This window comes from Coturnix japonica, chromosome 1 (genome assembly GCF_054131305.1).
Source record: "Coturnix japonica strain WE chromosome 1, WE-NBRP24, whole genome shotgun sequence".
Taxonomy (NCBI): domain Eukaryota; kingdom Metazoa; phylum Chordata; class Aves; order Galliformes; family Phasianidae; genus Coturnix; species Coturnix japonica.
Window position 1 is genome coordinate 117,648,240 of NC_140663.1, and position 19,107 is coordinate 117,667,346.

General features: G+C 41.0%; 1 protein-coding gene across 4 annotated transcripts; it reads right to left on the minus strand.

Moving 5' to 3' along the window:
- Positions 1–1,735: 1,735 nt before the first annotated feature.
- Positions 1,736–18,980, minus strand: GYG2 (glycogenin 2). Of its 4 annotated transcripts, none has more exons than XM_085551079.1 (9): positions 18,789–18,980; positions 13,997–14,138; positions 12,840–13,014; positions 11,434–11,596; positions 10,776–10,902; positions 9,812–10,034; positions 8,562–8,702; positions 7,084–7,194; positions 1,736–6,366 (listed from the first exon to the last, which is right to left on the minus strand). In XM_085551079.1, exons 2-9 carry the CDS (start codon positions 13,999–14,001, stop codon positions 6,205–6,207), a joined length of 1,107 nt encoding a protein of 368 aa, XP_085407205.1. In that variant the 5' UTR covers positions 14,002–14,138; positions 18,789–18,980; the 3' UTR covers positions 1,736–6,204. The 4 variants fall into 4 exon arrangements, with proteins under 4 accessions (XP_085407205.1, XP_015704155.2, XP_085407211.1 ...); XM_015848669.3 differs by having other exon boundaries at positions 18,460–18,830; XM_085551085.1 differs by lacking the exon at positions 7,084–7,194 and having other exon boundaries at positions 18,789–18,928.
- Positions 18,981–19,107: the final 127 nt, after the last annotated feature.

Genomic DNA, 19,107 nt, shown 5'->3' on the forward strand with positions numbered 1-19,107 from the left:
TGGCTGATTCTGGGACAGAGGAGAAATCTTGCTGCTCAGTGGGGAACAAAGCCAAAAGCTGTTTGCCAGAATCAAGCCAGCCTGTCAATAACATCTACGTTGCCAGTTAAGCATAAGCTTGTTCTCATCTCACCCCAGCACCCTTCTTACCACTGCCTATCTGGTTATACATAGGAACGTGCCCAGTCACAGGCTGGGCCAGAACTAATGGGGGAAGGTGTTCAAGTAGCAACACATCTTGTAAGCATAGGGATGCAGTGATGCAGACAGCCTGTGAAGCTCAGTGCATCCACAAAATCCCTGCACACACCTCCGAACACAGCGTGAACATTTCTGACCCCAAGATAAAGGCAGGCTACAACACGAAGGCATTTGGATTGGCTAATAGGACATCCATCGCTCAAGCCTGCTCTTTGCCTCCCAATAGAGGCATGGTAAATATTACCAGAATTAGAAACAGGTAAATTATTCTGTTCCCTTAGCCACAGTGTTATGAAGCACAACAATGATCTTCTGAACATTAATACACATTATGGCATCTCCCTTGTTTTGTCATGGTTTCTCCCTCAGTAGAAGGAAGAAGTGCTACATAAACTCACCTAATAGGCAACCACGACACAAGTGACAAATCACCAAGGCTATGTTATAACCTGAAGCAAATGCACCTACGTGTAGTTAACTACAGACTCTGAGCAGAGGGGAGTGACATTATAACTACTTTGTTAAGTGTTCTTATGGAAAGAGCTGCGGCTGAACTGTGCAAACCTTTGACATTCCTGCTGTATGAAGCTGACTTGTATCTAAATAGTTCGATCATTATTAAATGGCATTTGGAATCTCTGCACTAGTCTGACTCAACATAGTAATTGTTGAGTCTCACAACAGTGAGACAATAAGCTTCTGAAATAACTCACTTCACCAAGTTCAAATGCCTCAAACACGCCAATTTGCTCCTTGGTGCAACCCAGGGGAATGCCAGTGCATAAGTCACTAGATCCCATCATCTGAGAATGCAAAATAACTGTGCAGCAGATAAGCTGAGAAAAGCAATTTCACCTCAAGCATTACCCTGCTTGAATTTTGTGGGGGCGGGGGGGCTCATTTACAGAAGTGAGGGAAAGGAAGAAGTACAATCAGAAAACTTACGCCTGTGCCTCTGAATAACCTTGGCTGGAAGAACAGGCTGAGCAACCTGTTCTGCCATGTGCCTAAAAGCCGAAAGCTACTGAAACATAAACAATTCAAGGAAGCTTCAAAATGAAATACACATACCCACCCATCACAAGCAACCACCTTTGTTCCATATATTGAGTAATATGAATAGGGTTTGAAAAATCACAGGTCTTTAAGCCTAAAATACATATTCACCTGTTTCTGATAGATATCCAAGGAGAACCACTTACACATGGCTCAGAAGCCTTTTATAGTCCCTTTTCTGAGGGATTAAAGCATCCTAACAACACCCAAAGTAAAGGTAAGGATAAGGCTTGTCAACTCTGCTTTTCCCCCCCCTATATTCAAACTATTACATATAACTGTAATTAAACTTTTTAATTACCTTTGCTATAGTTATTACAAGTGGAAAGTTTATACCAGGAGGTACGACACTGCTTAGGTGTTGCCCCTTCTAACTGCTGGTACCAAATAAACTTATTTATGAGCCAGCCAGCCAGCTTTGGATAAACAGAATTTCAGCTGAAGCACTTTGCTAGTCATACACTGAAAATGCGAGGTATTCCAATGACAAGTATTAACTGATATTTATTTCTACAGGCTGATTAAAATGCCAAGCAGTCAATACGTATCTCATTTACAGGACTGATTTAAAAAGCATCAAGTCACAGAAACACAACTCCACAATGTAATCATAAGCTGTGGGGAAAAAAAAGCTAACAAGTACATAAAACAGCATCTTCTCATAGACTGTCCTAAATACTCTCACTCAATGATGATATTATTAGAGGTTTAAACTAAGAGAATGGGTCCATCTTGTTTTATTTTCAAAACCACATGAATCAGAACAGTTTAGCTCAGCAAAACAACATAATTTATTAAAGAATAAATAGGCAGACTTTTTTCTGTTAAACAAGTGGAGATTTCTCAGAAGCATGCAGATGTATAAAGCCACCTGCCACTAGGCCAGTCTCACACTGATGAACAGGAAAATCACTGCAGATAAGCAAATAAGCGTGTATTTTTCTCCCCCCAAAGATCAGCCTTACACGGCGTAGCTCATGTGAGCTGATTGAGCCAGAGAGACAAAGAAAACTCTTCTTTCCCAAAAGAACAACCGAGTGGAAACATCCTCACAAGACACCATGAAGCAAGCAGGGCCATTACAAGAACAACCACCTCCTTTTTCAGTGGGAAAGTACATTAACCCACTCGTCTAAGATTTTCAAGAATTTTCCTTGCGGCTCACCCACACTATCTCCTGTTTATTATATTAAGAGCACTGTTATTTTGCAAATAAAACTACCTCTTAAGTCTTGCTGTAAATACTTAAGCCCAGGACAAAAGAAGAGTGAATAAGCATATCTTGATTTTAACTCAACCTGTCCACTTTAAGTCTCCCACACTACACCAGGTCTGACTTTGGCCTTTCAAAATCCTTACAGCTGCTTCTTGGGTCACCAGGTCCTGAACAAATTCTTCTTTAGGGACCAGTGGTGCCACTAAAAAGTTTGATTTTCTTAAACTTCTTTACCTTAGAAGCACCTGAGGCTACGCACACTTTAACATGTAAGAAATTCTTTTCAGTAGTGCGTGGGGATAGGACTAGGTGTAATGGGGTAAAAGTACGGCATAGGAACTTCCACATGAATGTGAGCAGGAACTTCCTTACAGTGAGGGTGACGGAGCACTGGAACAGGCTGCCCAGGGAGGTGGTGGAGTCTCCTTCTCTGGAGATATTCAAGACCTGCCTGGACGCCTACCTGTGTGACGTGGTGTAGGGAGCCTGCTTTGGCAGGGGGGTTGGACTTGATGATCTCTAGAGGTCCCTTCCAACCCCTACAATTCTGTGATTCTGTGAAATTCTGGGTGAGCATCAGTTTGAACTGACTTCCAAGTCATGTTTTGACTTTGCCATGAACGGCAAAGTTTGCAATGTGCTGCCCATGACACTCTCCAAACCTGCTCGCGGCCTCACAATTGTAGAATGATGCCCACAACCATCAAAGGAAGCTGCTCAAAGGACAGCACAAGCAAATTCTGGTCTGACCCTTCTCACTCTCTGGAAACACTACTGTGCAAGAATGCAATAAGATACCAGCTCGTTTGTAAATGATTTCTTGAATGAAGACAATGCACAAAAAAATTGGGCAAAGTTTTTCAGCATAGTTATATTTCTCTGGGAAACACGAACTCACCGACTTCAGAGCTAATTCAAGAAAGATTCTAATGCTTCTGTCACATACGTCTGTAGAACTGTAACGTGCACTTCCTAATTCTGCTCAGCTGGTGGTGTGAGTGTCTGACAAGCAATTTAGTACAATGAAAGAAAAAAAAGCACATTAAAGTAACCAGTCACAAATGGCACACCCTGGCGCAATGTAATCTGTAACCATCTATCACACGATAAGCACAACTTCATATGTCCTTCCTGCTACTGCTTTATTTCCATTAGTCTGCCACATTTCTTTGCAAAACATTACATAATCCATACACGATAGCACTCCACATCTTAACACTTTCCAATGTGTTCCGTAACAGCTCCTTTTACTACAGTCATACGTCTATTTTAAAGCTTTTCAATTATAGATCTCACATTAGTAGTTTTCTTCCCATAATCTATAGTAATGTACCCAGTAAGATCTAGTAGCTATTGCAGAATTACAGCTGCATGAAACATGAGTTCACACGGTTGCCTACTGTTGTATACAGTTATCAGAAACTGTCTGAATTGCATTAGCAATAATTTATAGTAATAATTCTTATAAAATGGAAGACTTTTCCAGAAGTGCACAAGTTACTTCAATAAGAAATAGAGATAATTAGCAGATCAAATGCCACTACACTGCAGCTGGTATAATCTCCATGTAGTGCTGCACTGGGACACGCAAAACAAGATGTAGAAAATGCCTGCCTTTATATTTTCATATAAAGGTTACCTGCCAAGGGAAAGCAATTTACCATGGGTCCTTTTGTGATTAATGGAAAAATTGATACGAATCATCTTCTGGACATCTGTCTCTTCGACTTCAGACTTTAAACACCTTCAACTAGAAGCTCAACGTCAAGAGACCAAAGAAAGAGAGAGAGCACTTGGCTGCCCAGGGAGGTGGTGCAGACTCCTTCTCTGGAGATATTCAAGACCCGCCTGGACGCCTACCTGTGTGACGTGGTGTAGGGAGCCTGCTTTGGCAGGGGGGTTGGACTCGATGATCTCTGGAGGTCCCTTCCAACCCCTACAATTCTGTGATTCTGAGAGAGAGACACAGTTCTCACCTTAGGAATACTGAGAATAATGGAGAAATAAAGAATTCGAAAAATCAGAAATAGCCCCAGAAGTAAAAGTAATGCCACTATTGTAAACAGAAGGAAGTAACTAAAAAAAAGCTCAGATCACTCTTCTGCCTTCAAGGGACATTCTCTTTTTTTCCTAATTTGTGCAAGTTATTCGTCTTCTTTTCAAGCTTTTTTTGATGGAGAAAGAAAAAAAAAAATCCTTCTGTCCTACCCCACCTTTTTCTTCATTAACATCTACAGCAATAGACATTAGGAGGAAGTTTTTCCACACAGAGGTTGGTGATGCACTGGAACAGATTGCTCAACGAGGTTGTGGATGCCCCATAGCTGGAGGCACTCAAGGCCAGGCTGGATGTGGCTCTGGGCAGCTTGGTCTGGTAGTTGGTTACTCTGCACATAGCAAGGGGGTTGAAACTGGATGGTCACTGTGGTCCTTTTCAACCCAGGACACTCTATGATTCTGCAATGCCTAACATTACACAACTGGCTGTTAAACAGAATTCCCAAGTTATTTCATTCAATTTCCCTTTAACAGAATTGGTGACAAATCAAGGCTGGAATACATTTCAGATCCCACATCAGCACTGCAGAATCCTCATTTTAAGACACAGCATCATTATGCATAACTGCATCAAATCCGTTACCATATTAGCATGCATATCAAAGCTTCTTTTTTTCAGAGTGTTTCTTCTTGTTTGTTAAAAAAAAATAATTGCCAAGATCACTAATATTTAAAGACTCAACATTCATAAAGCAATCCCTCTAAGTACACTTAATATAATGGAGTCTCATAAATAGATTTACCTGAAACTACACTCTGATTTTCAGTTCCCACACAAAGCTATTGTTTAAAAGATCTTCAAAGGGCCTGTTTGCTAAAACAAGGACTGTGTTTTCAGTTGCACTCAAACTGGAGCAACCATACTAAATGAGAAGAATGCCTTTGTCAACTGCAGTCAGAGTACTGTAAACAAATCAATATAAAGCACCAGAAAGGTTTACACCATAGTGTCAGTCAGCATTTCTTCCTCTAACTATGCAACACTGAACGTAGAAGTAAAATCAAACATGTAATTAAAAAAAACACACACATGAATGGTATCCTATAGCAGTATAAAAGGTTAGTACACATTTTCAGTCTGTCTTAAGACTATCTTAAGACACCTTTCCATCACACTGCTACTTAAGTAGTTTCCATATAAAACAGGAAGAGTATCCAGCAGCGATCTCAAAGTCCTGATTTCCTCTACACCTACTTATACTTAAATGAAAAGCTGTTATCGCATACTTATACGAGGCCAGAATTTTGTCTTCTTACTTTTCTCTCACATTGAAATCTATACCATGGTTGCCCTAGGAATCATTAACTTGGTTCCTAGACAAAAGTTTTAATTTAAGTAGTTTTTGCAGCCTCTTGTAAGAGGTAAGTTCTGTAAAATAAGCTCAACTTTCAACATACCTCACTGTTTCTGTGCAGTGCTTATGCAGAGCAGTGGGGAAAAGTGATAAATATGAGAGTTTCATACTCAGAAAGTATCATTCATGATACCTCAGAAGGCACTATGAGAGAAAATGGCACACACAGCCATTAAAAAAGCCCCAAAAAACAACAAAACAAGTATAAATCTCTGTTAGTCTTCCATCAGCTTTGGTGTCAAATAAACTACAAAGATATCCAAATACTCAAGGTTGTATTTACAGAACATCATGGTAGTCATTACAGTTCTCTTCATCTTAGAGTAAAAATGTGTCCAATTTCTTTTTGATATGCTCAAAAGCATCTTTTCCCATATAGTCCATACGCCCTTCCTCCCATTTTCTCCGTTCATCATCTGGATTTGGTTCTTCTGGTTTGAGGTGAATAGAGAGCTCCGAAACAGAAGATGCAGCCTCATTCTGTGGGAAGAACAGTAGGAAAACAGTCACTTGATTGTTCTCACTTCAGTGTTGCAAAGTTAAACCTCAAAAGTCAAAATTGCTGTTTTATAAAGAGCCAGTTAAAAGAAGCAAGCAAGCAAAACAAACAAACCAACCAACCAACCAGTGATCTCATTTTCCCAATTCTTCCAAGCTTCTAATTAATCACTTTAGCATCTTTGAACATACAAAGTACTTATTTTACCTGTCTTAAGTCAAAGCCTGGCACACTCAGCAACAGTACAATGAGAACTGTCTTCAATAGGCTTCCAATGAAAGCCCACAGAAAAATACAGTGCGTGATCACAAAGCACAGCCAAGCAGCTTCGGCTCCATGTCTGACTCACAGTACATCATCTTCCACAAAAACAAACAAACAAAAAACCAACAACAAAAACCCACCCACTGTAAAATAAAACAAACAAAACAATCTCCTTGTTAAGCGTTGTTGTTATATTACTGCACAGCTAAAATCAGCAGCACGCATTTTTATACATTTAAAACCTAGAAGTAAAATAAGCTGAATGCAATGGTATGCCAGTATCAGAAGAGGTTAGTACATTAATTACATAGCTCAAAGATTTAAGAATTTATTTGCATACTGCATAAATTAATCAGTATTTCCTGGAATGATGCTGGCAGCAGCGACATGCAAGCAATTACCAATAGAAGTACAATGCAGAAAGCTACATGTACCAGCTCAGAGGTTTCCTGAAACGCAGGATGAGAAGCGAGTTGCTTGGAAGGTCTCTCAGGTTCAGAGAGATGAATGCTAGAACCACGCTGTTCAGTTTCATATACAGGTTGCTAGAATACAACCACTGAGTTTTTATTAAAAGAACTTTTTCCCCTTCCCAGTTTCCTCATAATGAGAAAGTATACAAGACAAAATGACCCCAGTCTTGGGATTTTGGGAAAGCAGAAGGCAGGAGTAAAAGGAACAAAGCAATGTGACCAAGGACAAAACTCATATCTCGTAGCTTTAGCTATCAAAATGGTACTGAATCTAAGCTCCTACTATAATCAGTCTAGGATAAGTATCTCCAGAGGGCAGCTCATCGCATCCTTAAAATAGTTTCAATAGTGCCTGGCATTCTTCAGGGATTACAGGAACGGCTTGGAAAACTAGCTCACAGTAGATGCCCTCCATTCACAAGGCCAAATTTAAATAGGAAAGAACTAATTTTAGGATTCTAGATTGCTCCGTAACTTGAGCTTCTGCAAGTATAGAACAAGAACAATACATAACATAATAAAATTTAAATGGCCTGCCCAAAAAATATGGCCCCAAATATTTGCCTTTGCTAGATGTCAAAACAAATGAGTATTTCAACAGCCCCCATTCTGAAGTCTCTTCAGTCAAAAGCTAAACAGTCCCACAAGACTACTGAAGCTAAGAAACAAACACACAAATGATGGTGTTCCCAAGATCAGAACGTGTCTATTCACTTCAAATTAACACAATCTTCTGATAAACCAGTCCTGCTTTACCTTTTCAATTAAAGTGTAGTATGTTTAAATGTGCATGACAGTATTTTAAATGAACATTACTACTATTATTTTTACCCCAAACAGCATCTTAAAAACGTTTCCTTATCTGACTTGAGTATTTCCAACAGTCAGATCCATCAGGCGCATAAGATCATTTGGTAATAATTTTGAACTATAAGGCTGGAACGTTTGCAGGGGGGAAATACTAGCTTTAGATATATTAATTTACAAGGACTGTGAGTATTCAAAAGATTAACTGGTTAATGGAATTCCTTTTTATTATGTTTTATTAAGAACCAACCTATTTTCAATACACAACTTCTTGGTAAGATTCGATGCAAACTCAATCTCTGGATATGGCAAGCACACATGACTAAAGACTAAAGCAAATAAATATTCATCATTGAATCATAGAATCACAAGTTTGTTAAGGACCTATAAGATCATCTAGTCCAACCGTCCTCCCTTTACCATACCTACAGGAAAGCCCTAAACCATGTCTCCTAGCTCCCTATCCAGGTGCTTCTTGAACAATGCCAGGGATGGCGACTCCACTACCTCCCTCTTCAGACTATTTCTGATGATAGCAAGTAAATTCTAATACAAAAAAAAAAGCCCAAACAACTTATTTCAGTATATCGTTTTACTTTGTTACTGCATACAGGAATATGCAGCATACTTACAGCTTTGAAACTGAGCTCCTCAGAGGAACACACTGTGGGATGTGCTTCATATGCCTGCTCTGGAAGTACAGGCATTTGCAAAGAATTGGCCACAGAAGGATCAACCTTTTTCAGTGTAATTTCAACTCCATTGAAAGTATGCTAGCAAAAACAAGAACATCCCATCGATGAAATAAAATTGTGCAGGAAATCAATATATTACTTCGAACATATTCACTTCCTTATGTGGTTTTCGACTTAAAAGTTAATACACTTTAAAAAGTTGTGCTCACAGATTCAGAGTATATTTCAATTTAGATTTATGAACTGAAGATTACGCTGCCATCATCAGGAGGTAAACCCAGCAGATATTCCCATCTTCATGATATATTTATTCATCGCCCAATTAATAAAACAATAAAATAATGGAGCACATTAAATAGCAGATCAAAACCCACCCACTCATTCCCCTGCCTTCCGATTTGTCATAGGGTTTATAATACAAATTCCTCTCCAGAGCTTTGATGGTAATTGTCCAACTGATTTTATGGGACTATGCAATTTGTTCAATGATAGTAGTAGTTTAATATTAAGCAGACATTATGAAAATATTTATATATGCATAAATGTGACCTAAGTTGTCTCATCTGACACCAAATTAAGAATTGCATCCTGCTTCTACTCAGTAGTTTATATTGTAGGTATCCAAGAAAGCATTTATCAACAGCTTTTTATTCTTTTCATAAGAACATATATTGCTGCACTTCCTTTGATGAAAACAGTAAACGCTTGATGGCGTACAACTTACATAATACCTGAAATATAATTAAACAGTTACTTTTCACTTCCAATTTGTTCTGATGCTTATAAAGTAAAAGATAACAAAGGTCTGAAAAATGTAAGTCTTACTCTAGTTCAAGGCCTAGTTTGAGGTCCAAACCAGGCTAGCTTCAAAAAGTCAGAGGTCTGTTTCACAGACAGATCATCACCTTCTCTGGCCAACTTGCACTGTATTTTGTTTAATTTTTAGCATGCATATATGTATACTTCCATATAAACTCCTCATAGGTTAAGAAAGGGAATGGAGGAAATATCAGCAAAGCCACAAGTACAAGGCATCTTTCTTTAGCCATTCATTTAGCAGAGATGGCTTTTAGAGGAATTATTACCAACTGACAGGTACGTTTTCCCATGTAATTATTTCCTTCAGCAAACACAATTTTCAGGACTTCTGCTGTGATTCCAGTATATTCTCACAAACCCCTTGATACCTTCCATTCCTCAGATTCCGATTCTTCCATCTTCTGAAATTTTTCTAACAAAGGCAATATACTGGCACTGTATATGTTCCACCAAAGGGCAAGAAACGACAGCTGATGGAAAGATCCAGAGGTGGCGCCATCTTGCATAACTCTCTTTGTTTGAAGGTTGTATTTGTAGTTCCAGGGCTTTGTCGCTCCCAGGAAGTGAACAACTTTGGTATCTCTACCAAAACTGTATGAATTAAACATGCACATTCATATATTAAAGATAACATTTTAGCTAAAGAAACATGCTTACTCTCACTGGTGAGGTGAAAGTACTCTGCAACAAAATTACAATTAATATGAATACATGTGTTACCTTAACCTAAAATAAAGGATCTCAAGTAGTATGCAGTAAAAGAAATGGCTAACATTGCCGTTACTTCCAGCTACTAATTCTAGTGGGAAAGTTCCTGAAGGAAACTGAAAGGCTCATGCTGTCTTGTTTCCAGTCTTCTTGCACGCTGTGCTCACAGCTGAATGAAAACCACTTCAAACACCAACAGAATTGGTTGACACTGATCCCATTTTTAAAACGACTAACATGTACATCCCCCTCAGCTCACCCCCCACCTCGTGTTCTGTGCAACTGTAAGAGTAATTCATGGCACACTAAATCCCAAAAACAACCCACTTTTTGCCAGAAGTTTCTCTAACCAGACTAACTGATGTAACACAATTACTAGCACAAATTCTGTTCCAAGGAAGAACATCATAAAAGGTTTTCTGAATAAATAAATAGAATGAAAAAGCCCAACTATTGCTTTTAAGTTTATAAATCCATGATTTTTATACAGCACACCATTTCACACTACTGAGATTCAGATCAAGGGAATACGCCATTATTATTCATTCTCTCTCTTTTATAGTAGATGATTTATTATTAGCCAGCTACAAACATTTACAGTCAGTCAAAACTGTCACTACTTACTGATTGAAAGCGGGAATGTAGGTGTATACCGCACTACTGCTTAAGTTATAGATGAATGGTAAGTGTTTGCCAATATCTGCTGTTGCCCAGTTGCTGAAGAAGCTATTCAACAAGCCTTGATCACCCCCTAAAGAACATATAAAGCAATATTATTGTAACATATAATTACATTCCAGTTTATGTCAAAATGTCATGTACAAGGATGTAAATTACACTGGGGTGTTCGTGGGACTGCAACTTGGACTTGACAGTATGGCCAGATGAGTGAGTACAAGTAATACATGATCCACTTCAATGCAATTTCAATTTAAGTAGAGTCCTACTATAATTTACGAAGAAAGAAGAAAGGAGTTTTAGTCTCCCTCAGAGCAGATCAGCTGTATTTCTTTCTCCTAGAACAGACAGCAAAATAAAAACTTACTGAGCAAGACTCAGACTCTCTTCATTGTACTTTTCTGGGAAGCACAGCCTGCAATAACTCAATGAGTCTTAAATACTGTGTAAGAGGCAAAGACCTGAACTATAAATTTTTGTGAAGGGGCTCAATTACTTAAAGCCCAGAGAACCCCTGCCTTCCTCTGTTCTACCAGACTGCATGGAATTTATGGAAATGTGGCTCAGAGAAACTGAATCTAGTTCCTTGCACTTCATCTCTTACCATCAAAGCTGCCATGTTCAGCAGCAAACTGAAGCAGTAAGTTGTAAGTTTTTAAAGAAGGTCGGAAAACAAATACACCACTATTAAAGCAGTCAGGCCAGCCAGAATCAGGAGCTGCTGAAAACTCTTCACGATCAAACAATTCATCAACATTGCAAAGCACCTTTGGAGAATGGAAGAGAAAAGGTAAATTGTTACAAAAGGAATTAGCTGCATCATCACTACCAAATTCAGATCTTAGTTTGACCAAGAGCACAATTTGCAGGACATAAAAGTAGCCAAACATGCTTAAGTTCATAACTTTTCTTAATGTAATTAAGTGACTTTAACAACGGTTCTCTGACAAAAGTACAAATCCCATGAAATTACTTCATGAGTATCAAAGATCCTTGAAAAGCTCCCTTTAAATATCGTAACATATCATAAAACTCTCCTTATTTCTCAGCTCTTTCCCAAAGTCCATTATTCTCAGTAACATATCAAAGCCAAGAATCCAAATTATTTGATTTAGCAGCAGACTGGCTAAAAAACTAAAACAGGACAACTGTCTCTTGTTTCTGGTTTTCTAATGTAAGTTAAGCTCAGAGTCTTGCTTTGGGTTGGTTTTAGAGCATCAAAATGAAACGGGGAAAAATAATAAATCAATCAGTTTGACCCAGATCACTTTTAAAACTGGTGGAAAGACAGCTGTGCAGCCATTAGAAGCCTGTATCCTATTCAAATTGACTGTAAAGGGAGACACTGAAAAATAGCAGAGTAAATCTTTTTAGAAGAAAGATAATCGCATTGACTTCAAACAAAAAATAACCAGCAGGACAAACAAGCATAAAAATACCACAGCCAAATACTTGCCTTCTTCCTTTAACTTTAAATCATAAATACTTCCCCTTGCTCTCTGAGAGGAATAATTTGGTTTTTAATAGGAACATTATTCTATTAAATCAAATTGCATCCCACTCTCTCAGAGCAAAACTCTTAACTGCTGCAGACAAACGCTGACATAACTGTCCTTGTCAAAATTACAGCTTTTTTTTAATCTTCATACATCAGAAAATGTTTTGTTTCCCTCTCTTTTATAACTTGCCAGACTCCCTGACCAGAGCAATTCCAAGCAGAAGTACATGACAGAGACCTACTAAGATCAAACATCTGTCAGGAGCCAATTTGCATAGAATGTGTTTATGATATCTTTTGAAGACAGTCTGGAGGCTACTCTCAGAACAGGATCCACTTCCCGGCAGGCAGCAAAGCTGTCAGCCAAAATATCCAGCTGGAGCTCCTGCAGCCTTGTGACTCCCAGCAAATACGGTCACTTGCGAGGCCACTGGGTTGCCAGATGAGGAAGCACACACTCAGAGCACATCTAAGACAGACACAAACTTCACCACAGCTCCTGCTCTGCTCACCAAGGTGTCCGCATCCATGAAGACACATTTGCTATAATGAGTAAGAGTCCAGCAGTGAAGTTTAGTGAAGGTTACACCCAGTTCTGGCCTCTGCAACAGAGCCAAACGGACCGAGTCAGCACTGTCAAGTGCATCCACCTCAGTGACTTCATCAAACACGCTGCGCAGGACAGACCTACCAGAGCAAACAGTGGAGAGAAAGAAGGGAACTTATTAAGGTTCACCACTTCTACTATGAAAAGCACTGACACAGAACATTTATTGTGACAGTAACAAAGGTTAGATTGATGCTTAGAATAAGACTTCAGAAGCTCAAAGTCCTTATAAACAGCCTGCTGAAGTGACATACATCAACCTGTAAGTCACTGCTTCTTTCAGTAAGGGGCCAACCCATCTCAAAAACTACAGGTGCTGTATGGAAGACAAATCAACCCTTACCTTAATTACTTAGTCTCCTATAGAAACACTGACAGAAATTAAATAATTTCATCTCTTCACAGTTGTGTCTAAGGAACAGAACCGTACCATACAAACCATACCATGTGCACGTTGTACAGGACACAGCAGGTACTGTCAGTGCTGTTTGCATCCATTGTGCCAGAGCAAAAACAGCCTTTAAAACAGACAGCACATACTTGCACAGAGAAAATAAGTCTTCTTAGAAGTCTAACTTGAGATGATTTGTAGTAGTGAGAGTGTTTTTCACACAAATTAAATAGGGGGTATCAAAGGAGATAATATTCCTGTAAGGTACAAGACTAAAAAGCTTTTAAACACAGTTTATTTATATTGCATTATCAATTACAAACTCCTAGATATCACTCAGATAGAGAAGAAAAAAAGCCTGTGCTGATTATCTGGATTTCAAAGTCACTACGTTTTGCTTGACTGATATACAAGGGGCAGAAGTTAACTGTGAAAGTATTAAGTGTAGATACAGACCTTTAGAAGCTTAGTTCAGATACACACTTCTTCAAGTGCTAACCTTGCCTAAAAAGTAAAAAGCTTTTTTCCTCCCCATGAATGAAGATAGAGGGAGGAGGGAAGAAAAAAGACAAGACTTCCCTTAGGAAGGCTACACTGCTCTGACAAAGCTCATGCTTTAAGAAAAGGAAAGAAAGGGGAAAAAAAGCCTTCAAAAGCACACAAATTCTTACCTCATTCCACTGGAAACCTCCGGTGTAATCAGTATTGCCAGTTTTCTAGATGTCGTGTGGTTCCTCAATGACTGTCCAAGAACCAGAGCTCCTTGGCAATACACATCGTCAGTAGCAAGAGTCACAAAGGCCTGATCCGTCACTGGGAGTAAAAATTGAGAAGAGTCGCTTTACAGATTTAATATAAGCTCTTTTGGCAGGTTCCTACAATCTCCCTCCTCCAGCTAAATCATTAGGCTACAGCTTAGAACAACCTGCAGCTCCTGCGATAAGCTCTTCTCTTTTCTAAATTCCCCCAAAGGACAAAACTGAATAAACAAATCCAGTAAACACGACTGCAGAATCTATGCCTCTGAAAGTTATTTTTGTCTCATTCACATAACATCATGAAGTTCTCAGACTAGCTTTAAACAAGTAACTCCCCAAGTCACATTCGCCTAAACTTAATGGCAAATTGAAAGAGCTGATCTATAAGTATTTAGATTATACATTTATATCACATAATATGTAGCACAACTGATAATGGTTACTGGATTCCCGGGGTGAGCTACAATTGTAAACGTTGTGAGGTGAACGCCATCTCTCAGAGATGAAGAAATAGCTCAGCTGCAAAACTAACCAGAACTAAGCAATGGGGTCATATGGGATGAGGGGAATTCCACTGAGCTCAACACAGCTCCCGTAAGTGCTTGTCTTGAGCTACTCATAGAAAACCACCATCACCTGAAGGGACACACAGTTATATTAAATTCATTACTATACAACAACACCAAAACACTGTGTCACTCAGTCTCCAGGTTCTATGTGAGACGCTGGGAAAGAATCTCACAGAACCAGTGGCAGAGTTCCCAATGAATGACCTCATGACTGCCACAGAAACAAGCTGCCAACATGAGCGAGTTGAAACCTCCAACATAACATAACATTAAGGTATACAGTGAAGTACACTTGGTGCCTGTGATAAGCCCTTGGATACTAAGCATGTCCATTTTCCACATCATCCAAATCCAGATGGAAACACAGACCTGCTGGCATGCTGACCTGTCCCTCTGTTTCTCTCCTGCTACCCACCCATCTCCAGCCAAACCTCAATATCTCTACAAATAAAGTAAAAAGGAGCTTTTGCAGTGGAAACATCTGCTTCTCCTGTTAGCACAACAGCTCGTGCAAGTTGCGGGAGTTCCATAAAATGAATAGGAGGTGTTCACAGTTTGTAAGGATGGTTGTTTACATTAACTGTTCCTACTGCAGTTTTCCAAGAGATTAAACAAATACAAGCATGCATTAAAAAGAAATACTGCCCCCCACACACCCCCAAAGAAGGTGAAAAAGCCACACACACACAAAGACATAAAACCTAAAGGTCACCTGAACAGTAAAATTATTCTCCAAAGGCACCAAGACTCAGCAAAGAAAGATGCTTTTGTGTTGGGCAACGAGCATCTCCAGCCAAAAAAAACAACAAAAGGAAAAGGTAATAAAACAACCAGAGAGACAAAGGTGGGGGTAGGCTAGAACAGAAAGCAAACTGTGAAACCAGTAGGCGTTTCTGTCTTCAGACACTATTTGAAATAGCAGCCATAAAACTGAGCATAAACTCCTTCTTGACTCTGCAAATTCTTTTCGCTACAGAGACCAAATATTTGCATAAACAGCCCATCCAGAACTACACAAGCTGCTCAAGGAGAAGTTCAGCAGGTCGGCATGGCAAGTTACAAACGCTTTCCTGCTCAGTCCTTCTTGGAGCAAAGCTGTGGTCAGAACTACAAGAAAGGAAACAGCTTCTAAGAGCTCTGGCTAACGCTTACTATGGAAAAGAAACCAATCGCCTCTTCTGAGAATCTGCTGTAGGGTACATATTGTAGTCCTCTTTATATAGGAAAGCATTATACTGCTAATTAAACAGGCAATCAAACTACTGGCTGAAACCAAGCAGCATTAAAACATTACTGATGCAACAAGAAGCATACACTCACTACTTTAAAATCACGCAGTTAAAGATCTACAGGTATTCAAAATTCATCATAGCTATACATATGTATATACATATATTTATTGTATTTCACTGCCAAGTGCAGCTTTGCTTTCACTTCATGCTGGATGACACCAGGATGCTTCACAGGCAACACCTAGTGTGAACAGCATTATGTTCTCCAGAAAATTGTTTTCAAGCTGTGGAGCCCTATGGCTACTCTGTGAATTACAAGAGAAGTCTGTGTACGATCAGAATCACATTATAACTGTGTTGTATGAATATAAGTCTGCTCATTTCTCTTGCCTAGGTTACCATGCAGCAACATGGAGATGCAAGTTTAGAAATTGCTGGCACTGGCAATAGTTGCTCAGAACAGGTCAGACTTTCAAGCAAATTATTTTTGCTACCTTCTTTGTGCTGCTATCGAAGCTGCAGAGCAGCCTGTATAAACCAGTCACCAAAGTTATGTGGTGGGTGATTTTGTGTGAAACTTGTTACAGCTTTTTTAGTCGACATCACCAACTTCTTACGCTACTTACTCACAGCAGTAGCTCAGACAGAGCTGCCAGAGGCAATATTCTTAAACAGACCTGAAAACCAGTTCTAAGGCTGCACAAAAACCTTGGAATCCACAGCAGCACACAGATCGAGCAGCGCTCCCTTTGATGGTCAGAGTAAGACGGAGACAGAGAATGACCAAACACCAGGGAGAGGCAAGAGTGATTCAATAATAAGCACTAAACGAAACACATACATCTACCTGCTTCAAACCAAGCTTCATAATCCAACTGACACAGCTCTTTAAACATATTTCTGCCTCTTGATAGAGAAATGACGGATGTACTCTAGCAGTGGCTCCTAGAGCAGCAACTTCAGTTCGACAAGCTGCCCACTCCAAAACTGCAATGGGAGCCAGAGAATCAGATAGGACAGCTTTCCTACAAAGCTACTCTAAATAACACAATGCCATCTTAAAAAGAGTAGGGAAGTTCCTATGTTCCAGTGTGTGCCCACTGCTCCTTGTTTTATTGCTGCATGCCACTGAAGCCTGACCCCAACCATTTCACTCCTGCACTTATACAAGTATTTATCAGTGTTGACAGGAACCCCTCTCTTCTCCAGGCTGAACAGCCCCATTGCTCAAAGAGCAGAAGCTCCAGGCCCCTAGTAATCTTTTCAGCCCTCTATCAGACTCCCTACAAGTGCCCTGTCTTTCTTGAACTGAGCAGCCCAGAACTGGGCCCAGTATTGCAGACACAGGCTGGGTAGAGGTGGAGGATCACCTCCCTCAACCTGCTGGCCATGTTCTTGTTGGTCACAGGTCTCCTGACCTCTGACTTAGCATTAATCACCAGAGAGATATGGAACAGGAAGCTCTGCTCCAGCTGCACCTGGGAGTGCAGAAGCAGTCAGGATGAATTTCGTTCCAAGTAGGCAGAATGAGTAGCAATGAAAAATGCTATGCTAAGGCACCATGTGAAATTGTTATGCAGATCTCTAATGGCCTAATGAAGTTCTGCCTGATCCAAACACAGGTACCACCCATTACTATAGCAGCAATGAGTGTCACCAGGCAGGATTAGGACTCTTGATGACAGGCTACAGCGAGGATTTCTCTCTCATTCTGTGCGGCCTTTATTAAACATATTCCAGTTAGGGACAGTTACAGCCTGCATCAAGACACTGCAACTCTATTACTCAGGAGATATTAAGCGATCTCTGTGAAACCAAATGCAACAATATTATACTATACAAATGAGCAACATGAAAAGAGTAACACGATGTTTTAAGGAAAAAAGAAATCACAGAGTCACAGAATGACCCGGGTTGGAAGGGACCTCAAGGATCATGTAGTTCCAACCCCCCTGCCTGGCAGGGCCACCAAACATACACCTTTACTAGATCAGGTTGCCCAGGGCCCCGTCCAACCTGGTCTTGAACACCTCCAAGGACGGGGCGTCCACAACCTCCCTGGGCAGCCTGTTCCAGGGCCTAACCACTCTCCTAGTGAAGAACTTCCCCCTAACATCCAACCTAAATCTTCCCTCCTTCAACTTGGATTCATTTCCCCGTGTCCTGCTATTGTCAGCAGAAATACCAGAACTAGAAACACATCAGTCAGCAGGGCAAGGCAGAGGACTCTGTAGCTGGTATCATTAGACACCTCCAGTTTCCCCACTCTCCTCACAAAACAACCTTTAAAACAACCCTGCAGCAGAGTCCCCCTCTATGCGCCCCTCGGGAAGCCCAGCCCGGCCAAGCAGCACTTGGACCTGCAACAGGCGCCCAGCCCTCGGGCCCTTTCCTCCCACCAGCCAGATGGCTCCAGCCCTAATCCCGGGCCGCTAATCGCAGCTCGGCCTGCCGCTGGGATCCCGTCCCGCCGTCGGGGCGAGCCGTACGACGAGCCCGCCGGGCCCGGACCGCCGGACGGTGCCGCGGGGCGCTGGGGACGAGCGGGAGCTGCGATGGCCTCCCCGGTACTCACCGGACATCGTGCGGCCGCGGAGCGCCTGCCGAGCGGGGCGGGGACCGAGCTCTGCCGCCCGCCTCGCCTGCTCCCCCGGGCTGATAAATCACCAAATGGGATTAGCCTCGTTCCCGCTGAAGACAGCGGGAGGTGAATGACGCTCACGGGGACTCCTGTGCGCAGCGGCGGAAAAACGACGCGACCCTCCCCGGCTTTCACGCGGAGAAGTCGCTCCCTTCTCGGCTCCCTTCCTTACAGTGAGAGTGACTGAGCGCTGGGACAGGCTGCCCAGAGAGGTTGTGGATTCTCCTTCTCTGGAGATATTCAGGACCCACCTGAACGCCTACCTGTGCAGCCTGCTGTAGGGCGCTGCTTTGCAGGGGGTTCACACTCAGTAATCCACAGAGAGCCCTTCCAACCCCTGCAGCTCTGTGATCCAGAGCTAACAGCTAGTTTGTTTTCCTTCCTTTACCCTTCAGACTTAAATATATTCCCTATATAAATGCCCTGTTACAAGCAAAATTCACCCTGAAAATGGTGCCTGCACACTGGTGTGCTGATGTCATTAGACATCAGGTTTAACACTTGGTGGGACATCTGACTAATTCAAGCCCTTAAAACTGCACATAACTCCTTCCTGGACACTTTTTCTGTCCCCCAGCAGTG